At 38.5% G+C, this 10,770-nt stretch overlaps 1 protein-coding gene and 1 pseudogene across 1 annotated transcript; one reads left to right on the top strand and one right to left on the bottom strand.

Moving 5' to 3' along the window:
• Nucleotides 1-1,601: 1,601 nt before the first annotated feature.
• On the bottom strand, nt 1,602-2,589 carry LOC130136972 (uncharacterized). The gene is made up of 2 exons (XM_056307639.1): nt 2,233-2,589; nt 1,602-2,156 (listed from the first exon to the last, which is right to left on the bottom strand). Exons 1-2 carry the CDS (start codon nt 2,587-2,589, stop codon nt 1,602-1,604), a joined length of 912 nt encoding a protein of 303 aa, XP_056163614.1.
• Nucleotides 2,590-7,304: 4,715 nt separating this feature from the next.
• On the top strand, nt 7,305-8,247 carry LOC115689561 (monomethylxanthine methyltransferase 2-like; annotated as a pseudogene).
• Nucleotides 8,248-10,770: the final 2,523 nt, after the last annotated feature.

Raw genomic sequence — 10,770 nt, 5'->3', positions numbered from 1 at the left:
TGCATTTTATATGAGACATGAACAATTAATTCTCGGTTACAACCCCGGCCGAGGATTTTAATGCAGTGTCAAGATTAGATTGCATAGGACATCATTATTGTACCTTGCATATAACAAGGAGACAGATTCCATTTTGCGCACACGCGTAACTTCGTATGTGAACGAACTATGGCCATCAAGTACAAAGACGATGCACACCTGTGAACCATAGCCATCCAACACACAAGTCAACATTGTGCCTCAGGTCTAAGGATTATTTACACAAGACCAGAGCATGAACGATTAGGCATTGACCAAGCTAAAAGCTTCCATGTTGCTAATCGTTATATGCGTGTCATGTTCAGTGAACTTGTCTGGTACAAGCACCTGTATTCTAACTCAGGCATCACAATACCCAATGACTAGTGACTCGTCATTCCCTTAAGTATCCAATACTTAATGGTGAAGCTAAGAACACACCGGTCTCAACAGGATCATTAATATCCACTCAATGATCCATCGACCGGAAACAATTTAAAAATTCAGTCTAACTATGAACCTGTCACACATATTCTTAACGTCTCAAGAATAGGTCAAGTCACAACTGATCTTATGGAATCATTCATATATTTAAATAATTGGACAAATGAATGAATACGTCCTTGCCATTAAATAAATAATGAAATTGAAAATACAACTTAAATCCCTAACATATGACTATTACATTGTGACTTTAGGGCATACATCTAACAGAGTGTGTGCCCACAGAAGAGAGAGAAAAACAGAGGGTCCCCACTGAGAGCACAAGAAAACAGGGGAGAAGAAAAGGGGCTATGGCTTGTGGTCCCGATTCGAGAGCCATACGTTGTCGGAATTGGCTCAAATTTTAGTATGTTGTTCGTGAGACCACGAGTTGAACGGTTTCGTTTGTTGAGAATCTCCTCGGAACTCTCCATTTACGGTTAGGCTGCGTTTGGTCGTCGGGATTTCTGGTCAGGATAGGATTGGATAAGCTAGGATAAGAAATCCAGGGATTTGGCCATATCCTATCCATTGTTTGGTGAACTGCGAATTTAAAGTTGGATATTCTCATATCCTATCCTATCCTGCGTTTGGTAGAAACCGTATATCAATGTAAAGAACATATATGCCCCTATGTGATGCTCATGAAAATTGTCATCATCATCTTTATGTTTGCCCCATGAACTTGAAGCCTTTTCCATACACAATCAAGCAGAGATTGCAATCTATGGAAAATAGAGCGCCCACTCCGAAGAAACCTTTTCATGTGTAACAGCACAAGATCCTTCAGAATAATGAACAAGTTTTTCTTGGCGTTATCTTAGCGAGCTGACCCTCTCCAATCTATACTGACTTTCACTGCTAAATATCTTGCCTAGGAACGCAGTGGTGAATGAGCAAAAAGAAAAAGAACTGAGCAAAAAAATAATAATATGAAAGCAAGGGTACGACGAGACTACAACAACAACTATGAATAAAGCTCCAAACTTCACAAGAAACAACACATTCCAAAAACTAAAGCATTCCAATAAATAGTAAAATCAACATTGTTCGATGTTGTTCATTGTCTAAAAAATAGCAAAAAGAGACTACACACGACATTACTCTTCTATCATCTCTTGGAGAAGCATGTCCACAAATGCCTTCCTGTCATCTCCTTGAAATCCAAAAAAAAGATAAATATTCTCAGGATCCTTCACAATTTTTCTGCACAATTTTATTCTGTCCATGGTATCTAGAGACATCTTAAGAAGCTCTTCGTTCATTTTTCTCTTGTCATCATCCAAATCTTTCGCATGTCCAATGCGGCTAGCAATCATCTCCATCCTCTCGTTAGCTTTTTCCATAAAAGAGCCAAAAGTGCTTGCAATTTCAACTAACCCAGCAGCCCACTTGTCACTTGCTTTAGCCCTTTTTCTTCTTGAAGAATCAGCAACATTTTGCATTTGAGAAGATGATAGTGGCGGTAAGTTTTGATTTGCACCAGTAGTAGCCACGTCAGAATGATTCTCACTTTCTTCATTATCTACAGCCGCATGAGCTTCTGAAGGGTCTTCACTAAGATTTCCCTTGGTACGGTCTCTTCCAAATACAGTTGCTAGTCGATCATATTGAGGGAAGGACTTTCCTCTCAAAGAAGCAGCTCCTGGATAGGCCTACAAAGAAAATATATATATATTTTTTAAAAGAAACAAGTTGTAAAGAAGAAAAATGAGAAGAAGTAACACTAACCTTGCAATATTTTTGCCAACTATCTTCCGAATGAATATCAACGGAATGTTTTTCGTGATCCCATCCAAAGCCACTTTGATCCTTCAAGTCATAAATCTGATTATACAACTTTTTCAAGTTTCTCATTTTCGACTCAATATGAGGATTACCCTTAATGCCAGAACCAGGAAACTTTTCTTGAACCCACTTCTCTAACATAATCATGTAACCACTCTTGAAGTCGTTATCAGATTTGATTCCTCGCGCAACTAGTTCTTCAAGACCATCTAGAAGTGTATTTTCTTCATCTATTGTCCATACACGTCGGTCTCTCTTTGTTCCCCTTCCTTGGGTTTGACTAAAATCGCTACCTTCCATTCCTAAACATCCCATTGCAATTTTACAAAATTTAATGATAGATGATAGCATGGTAGAGAAAATTTAATGATAAAAACAGCATAGTATTAAAAATTTAAAATGATATAGCCAGAATTCAAACATTACATAAGGAATATTTTTCTCCATGATGACAAATCAGCACCATATTATACATGTCTAATAGCAATGGAAACAAAAACATCTTACAAAACAAGCCTTACAATAATTAGAAACAAATGAGACAAGGAATAATGTCAAATCAGGCGACTCCTCCATGTCCTCGACTGGCATTCCACTCATTAAACATTTGTATTGCCAAATTTTGCCTCCATGTTGTCCAATGATCCGATGGCTCAAGAACATTAATTGTTTCCACATCTTCAATGGTGTTAGCAACTTCATCTAATTGTGCCTCAATTGGATCAATAGCCATTTCTCTTCTTATCAAGTTGTGTATAAGGCAACAAGCTATAATAATCCGTGTTTGCGTTCTAATTGGATAAAAAGATGGACTCCTAAGAATAGCCCACCGTAACTTTAATAGACCAAAGCATCTTTCTATGACATTTCTAGCTTGAGAATGCTTCATGTTGAAGTACTCGTCAGGGGAATTTGGCATACAACCTTCTCTCCACTCGGATAGGTGGTATCGAGTACTTCTATAAGGAGCAAGAAAGCCCTCCCCATTTGTGTATCCGGCATCGACAAGATAATAATTACCTAACAACAAATGATAACATTATTAATTGTCTTAGAATCGTCAAACCCGACACGTTAAATAATGTAACATATTGATAAGGGCTTATCTTACCGACGGGAATCTTCAGACCATTGGGTTTAACTAAAACATCTCGAAGCACTCTAGAATCTACTGCTGAGCCTTCCCATCCAGGTAAAACGTATACGAATCTCATGTCACGTGAGCAAACTCCTAACACATTGGTCGCTATCTCACCCTTTCTATTTCGATACCTTGGTTTATCAACCTCTGAAACACGTACCCTAATGTATGTGCCATCTACTGCTCCAAAGCAACCCTAGAAACATGAAATTAATAGAATAACCTTATGTTTAAAGTATTAAATTAATCCATGTAATAGCAAAGCAAACATACCTTAAACCATTTCCATCTCTCGTCGGTACATTCCTCTGGAACTGGTTCAGGTGACACAAGAAGCACACTATGCATTCTTATCACAGCACTTAAAACTAAGTTAAAATACCTACTTATTGTCTCCCCAGACCTCATAAATCTGAACTTGATAACACGATTTTTCACATGATGGGCAAGTATATGTAGGAACATTGCCACTTGTTCTTCTATAGTCACAATTCCATCTTCTTTTAACCCACCAATTGTATGTGCCAACTCGCATAGTAGAGTAAATGTACGTCTATCCATTCTAAGTTGTTCCACACAATTCAAGTCACTATTGTTAATGAGGCGATCAAGGTGATCTAAACGAGTTTGCCTTTTAAAAAATGTGCGATCCTTCAATATATGTTTACGGTAGTGCCTTTCAGCAACTGTGGATGCCACAATCATATACATCATACACAAAAGCAACATCTGCAGGTTCATCTCCTCTAATATCAAAATGCTAAAAATTTCCTCTCTCTCATCGTGATCCATTTCTAATAAAGGAAAAAAAACAATAACATTAGGCAAATACTAAGTAGTAGGTTAGAACATTGACAAAATCTGTCATATTCACCAAATATTAAGTGCTTTTGGATAGAAATGTCTCATTAGTTTAGCTGCTTGCAATGCAAAACAATGCTATAACTTTTATCATAGAAATGGAGCTAGTTTTTGCACATAAGAGAACTAGAATAGCTACAATACTACTCCCCATAAATCAAAACAGTGACTGCTTCTACTTTGCTTTTCTTTACAGTCCTATCAATCACGGTGTCTACAAAGTAGTGAAGTCTCTATTGCTACAGTTGAGCAACAAACAAACAATGTAGGTAAATGACAGGGAAAATGCATAAGTTGTTCTCTCATCCTTAACATTGAACAGTCCAAAAATAAAAGGTGTGTCTGCCTATCCAGGCATAGACTTCACGACAGTTGCAATCAAGGGCATCTTAAAATATTTTGGATTCATTAAATCACCTCGGTAAGCTAAAAGACCCTATTCTCTCCCCATTATTATCTGGTCAACCAACAAAAGATGGACATGACCCGCAGAAATCATCCAATGAACAAGAACAACCTGGTGAGATAGTTACGTGTCTCTCACAGAAATTGGTGCTCATTGGCATCATCATTTAGTAGCATGAATACTTGAAAAGCAAAATAGTGCAAAAGGGACCTCAAGATCAAGAGATCAATGAAAGCTAAAAAAAAACTCCATCTTCAGTGTAGGAACATTATGTATCAGGTACTTTTAACAATGTATATACTTCTTCTGGAAGGGAATGTTATATTCTGAAAACCCACACATCAAACTCTATTTAAAATATAGCCTTCTTATCTCGATGAAACATTATCCCAACTAGCTGCAAAATAACTCTTTCCTTAAATTCTCACATAATTTGGTTGTCAAACAGCAATGTTTTCTTTGGCAACTAAAAATTTTATTCTAACAAGATCAAACATTGCTGCCTTGTGAAAAGAGAACTCAATGGATTAGTTCTCAATGAAAAGACAACTCAAAAATTTTACTTCTAGGGAGCTATTAATATGGAAGTTGTTGCAGAGAATGAATGTCTATTATAATTAAGACAGCCTCTAACATAAGGGTGTGATGCTTATGTATTTTACTTGTTTACGAAAACAGAGGTGGAGATTGGGATTCAGGTGGGACATGTAATGAAGAAACAGGACCGATCTCAAGTGGGGGCTTCCTCAACAACTATCCTTTGAAAATGAGGATAGTGGAGCAAGTCGTCAGGGAAATGCGAGTTCCCGTGATGCTTCTCAACGTCACAAGGTTGACCAACTTCCGCGAGGACGGCCATCCGTCAGTATATGGAAAAAACACCACTGGCGGAACTCAAAGCCGACCACCACCCGAGAGAGAAAAAAGAAAGAGGAACATGATAAACAACTCTCATCATCTAAAAGCACTCAAAACTCACACAGCACGCAGACACGATATCCACGACATGGAGCCCAACGAAGGACTCGTTTACGACAACTTCGTCGTTCGATTACCGGTTAACAAAGAATGAAAATTATAAACCCAAACTACTGAAAAAAAATTGCAGAAGCAAGCTGTAGACGATCATGGATGAATACATACCTTCGCAAATTGCAGAAGCAAGCTATAGCGTGGGTGAAGGAGTGCGTGAATGAAGGGGTAGGGTTTCTAAAAAGTAGCTTTTATATGACGGATAAGAGAAATCCTATCCGACCTTATCCTACCCCCCTCCCTCGGATTTTTTAATCTAGGTTATATCCCTTCTATATCCGACATTATACTATCCGAGACACCTACCAAATACGGGATAGGATAAAACATATCCTATCCCGAGTTTTATACGGACAACCAAACGCAGCCTTAGGGTTTTCTCCTCCGTTTTATGTAAATCTACCTTCGTGGTGATGAAAATGATGTTGTAATGTTGATGTTGTGCCTCAAGTGTGTGACTAGAGAAGAACTTGGTGTATCCTACTATTCTTGGTGATTAGTTAGAGCTTTTGGGCGGACCGTGATTTTTCCCGCATTGGGTTTCCACATTAAATCTTGGTGTCGTTGTTGTATTTGTCTCCTTATTATTTCAAGGTTGAATTGTTGGAATATTGTTGGTTGTTGCTAGGATTAAGTTAATTTCGGTCTGTTTAATTGTGGGGGAGATATTGATCCTGGATTGGGTTTTGTTCTTGGTGAATTGTTGCCCGGTTCTCCCCAACAGTCATGCTCCAAGAGAGAGAGAGAGAGAGAGACTACTGGAGAGGGGTCGTCATTGTCGACGTCAGCTTGGTGGTTGCGCTCGACGTGGTGGTGTTTTCAGCTGTGGTGGTCAGAGGCGTTGTGGAGATAGAGGAGATTTGGGCTGTTGTTGCTTAGGGTTTTGGCGAGAAAATAATCACTGACGTTTTGGTGTTGTGTGAGGTCCGACTTAGATTGAGCACGTGTACAGACCTGGATGAAGGGGACAGTAGATGGCAATATCGCAACATAATTGGTAACGGCAGATCTGCATCACCAATACATGGCAATAATGCATGCCAGTGATCCTCTGTACTTCGGACGTTCCACCGTGTGAATTCTTCTTTGCATTCTTAATTCACCCGTGCACTTACCTATACAGTCTCTTTTGCACCAGTAAGTCCAAACGCAGCTCTTTTTGAACCCAAGGCAACACCCACAACATTCAGCCATGGTTTGTTGGGGACTGATCCACGATGGCCTACCTCACTCGACAACCATGTCGTTCCATGATATTCCTTGTTGTGATGACCTCAGAGACAGCAGAACACGCCTGAGTGCATTCCAAAGTTTGAGCCTATTTGACATTCCTAATCATCTCAATCAAAAGCGATATAACACACTAGCAAGAGGTTGCTTTTCTTTTTCATAAACCTTGCAAGAGGTTGGTTTAAGTGCAAAAGAAAACTGAAGATTCGATACATGCTTATATTGGTTTTCAATACTGTAACTGACTCGCTCTCCATCCGCACAAATACAGAAACAGGTGATGTCCAGCGCAAAGCCAGTATTGCAAGAAACCCTTAAAGAGCTCTATCTAGATAGCTTCCCCGAATGCTTGAAACTGGCAGATTTGGGATGTTCTTCAGGTCCCAACAGTCTACTGTTTTTTAGGGAAATGATCGATTCCATCGATGCAATGCAAAAGAAACTAAATAAGAAGGAACCCATGTTCCAGATGTTCCTGAACGATCTCTTCGGCAATGATTTCAACACCGTATTCAGATCGATCCCAAACTTTTACGAGGAGCTGAGGAGAGAGAAGGGAGGAGATTTCGGGCCTTGTTTCATAGCAGCAATGCCCGGGAATTTTTATGGGAGGTTGTTCCCTGACCATTCTCTTCATTTCATACGTTCTTCATATAGTGTCCACTGGTGCTCTCAGATTAGTCATGATAATTCACTTTAGATTGATTTATTTGCTCTTCTATATTTGATTCATGCAAATTCCGTTACTTCTGCACATTATCAGGTGCCCACCAACCTAGTCAGTGAGTTCGGATCGCCCTTAAACAAAGGCCATATTTATCTGGCAAGGACAAGGCCCAAGAGCGTGCTCGAGGCATACTTGGACCTTTTCAAGAGGGACATGACTTTGTTCCTCAAGTCTCGCTTGGAAGAGTTAGTCCCTGGAGGTCGTGTGATGTTCACAATGGCGATTTACGAACAAGAGGCAAATATGTGGCAGCAAGCATGAGAGCGGTCTCAGAGCCCATCCTGGCAACACATTTCGGAGAAGAAGTGATGGATGGCCTGTTTGAGAGGTTTGCTAGCAAAGTTTCGCAGTACCTGGAACTGAATAAAGGAGAATATCTCAACATCCTAGTTTCATTGAAGAACAGATGAATATGAACCCTCATGCAATCCAGCTTTTAGCCCTTAACTCGAGGGATAGCAATATCGAACATATGTAGGGATTTGCGTCATGGAACAAGCAAACTTTTCTTGGGTGTGCGCACGAAACATCTTTCTATTGTTATCAAGCTTCCGAAATCAATTCAGTTGACTGGCAAATTCGAGCTTTGTGGAGTCGATCCCTCTGGGAATTCACTTAATTGTTCAATCAAGGAAACCAGTTTATCAGTTGATTGAGTGGCATTGTGTAGAAATAGTAGCAAGTACCTTAAGCCATCTGTGGCTACAGTGGTGTGACTGATTCTTGTTGTCTTGCTTGTCATCCAGAGATCCAAGGGCTTGAACCGAAAAGTGCAGGTTTGAGCGTAAACTTTGTCAATCCTTCTTTAGAGTCGCCAAACTGTACACCTTAAACCAAATCCAATTTAGGGTTCAAACTTCAACTTTCCTTCAGAAAAGGAGGACGCAACAGGTTTCTATAGTCACATTGTAAAAGACCTGTTCATCATTCAAATATGACCCTTCCATGTGCCTTAAATGAAGAAGAAATACATTCAAACTATGGATATAATATACAGTACAAATTCAAAATCCCAATCGTCGGTAAGATTCTTTACATCAGCGACCCACATTTCATAACTATTATTCTTTCGAATTTTTTGGGTAATGATTATTCACAATAAATTTGAAGGGGCATATATATTTTTATCATTTAATTTCTTTAAATTTGTAATGCATTCATATTTCTAACTTTCTGTTAACGGCGAAACATCTAAAATTATTTGAATATACAAATATTGATAGCAGAATCGTAGATAATTTGTTTCATAATTTTTGGAGATTTAATTACCCTATTTAATTTTAAGATTTGCAGAGAAAGTCATAAGTATAAGTCTGAAGTCCTAAATCGTTTGAAATGGGGTATACTTATGTAAAAGAATCTTATAAACAAATTTGATAGGTCAGGCGAACATCTTTTGCTTATAAACCTGAGGACCATGGTCCTTAACAACCTCCGCTTTGAAGATAAGTCATGACGCGTCACTCTTTAAATTACAAATAGAAGCATGCTAGGTCATTATGATGTTGAATTGAAATCTTAGATTCAAATATATGTTGTTATGCTTTCCGTTTAGGAATTAAAAAAAAAATCCGGATGTTTATTGGCCATCATAATGTCGATCAAATTTCGAATATGAAAATACGTTGATATGCTGCCAAAAATCGAACTGAAAATTATGCATATTGCTAAGCTGTCATAATGACAAAGTTTATATTTTAAATTTAAGCCGATATATTACCGAGATGGAATCATGATCTGATTATTCGAATGTCACTAGAATGCATGTTGCTGCTATTATTGAATATAAATTGTGCAGTCATGAGACTAATGCTTGCGAATCGTCATATATCTACGACACATGTCGCACAAACTTGTTCACTGACATATTATTTGAATGTAAGGACACAAGCGACATAAATTAGTGTAGTGCTCACTTGAATGCCTGATCTGATTTTTATTTTTTTCAATCACTTGGGTGATAAGTTAGTTAAAAATCATTTACTTAGGTGCTTTCAACGATTTGTTTGAACGAAAAATCCAACGTAGCATTAAATTTAATATAAAAATTCTTGGACATCGCTTGCCAGCAAAATGAAGTCAGCAAGTGAGAGTGTAAACAAATCGTTCGGCCCATCTGTTTGCCCTAAATTAACGAATTGAGTCAAAATTAGATATGTTCTTCAAATACCAACCCCGATTTGAGGAATTGGAGCAACATTACCTTTTGCAATTCACAATAGAGAGCAGGAGAAGGAGAAGCAACTCAAAATTATGCAAGTCACGATCGCAATACTTAACACTACCCACGAGTTTGCACGATTCGAGTTCATTTGTGTGATGAAGAGTGTGTGTGTTAGTGATGCTAATCCAAGCCTTCGTCTCTTTGCTTTGGTTGTTGAAACATGCATGGAGGAAGGGTTGAAGCCGATGCATGCGGAGCAACTGAGAGAGAATGTGCACAAGATGGTCTATTTCGTCGCCGATTACTACAAGTCCATTGAGAGCTTCCTGGTCCTCAACCAAGTCGATGAGGTTTTTGTTCGTTCCCCTCTCCTTCAGTGTTCATTGCCATGCCGTCTCCTCCATTTACCATTTCGGGCTTGAATTTCATTTAAAAAAGTCACGTTGAACTCAAAAATTCATTTAAAAAGCCATGTGACAAACCATTAAAATATATCGCTGGAAATACTCAAGTAAACGGATTTTCAATCGATGTGGCATTCAAGTAATCGAAAAGAAAGTTATGGCAATCAAATGAACGTCGTACGAATGTTATAGCACACCTTATCCCATTTAATTCGTATATCATATTTGATTGTCACTTCATTTCAATGTCACCAATGGTTGCATCTAAAGGAGATCGAGTTAGCGTGGGTTTCACATCTTTTGAGAGTTTCAGGTGTCCATTGGGCCAATCTTTTCATATTTCATCGTGGCAATGTGAGTGCACTTCACAGTCGAATTAAGGGTGTTTTTATTTGCGGAAAAACTTTATAATAAATGAAATGCTTTTCGAAAATGATTTTTCCCTTTCCGGTTAGGAAATTTATTTTCTTGACTTTGAGTATGCATATTTTTTTTATTGTAAATGGTTTTCCATTG

The sequence above is a fragment of the Syzygium oleosum genome, unplaced genomic scaffold (genome assembly GCF_021117445.2).
Source record: "Syzygium oleosum isolate NSW1041296 unplaced genomic scaffold, Sole_v2.1 Sole_v2.02, whole genome shotgun sequence".
Taxonomy (NCBI): Eukaryota; Viridiplantae; Streptophyta; class Magnoliopsida; order Myrtales; family Myrtaceae; genus Syzygium; species Syzygium oleosum.
This window is presented reverse-complemented; position numbering and strand designations above follow the sequence as displayed.

Coding starts and splice junctions, on each gene's coding strand:
- LOC130136972 (XM_056307639.1), bottom strand. CDS start 2,589: ATGGAAGGTAGCGATTTTAGTCAAACCCAAGGAAGGGGAACAAAGAGA. Junction 2,157..2,232: donor GTTGGCAAAAATATTGCAAG/GTTAGTGTTACT, acceptor TTTTCTTTGTAG/GCCTATCCAGGAGCTGCTTC.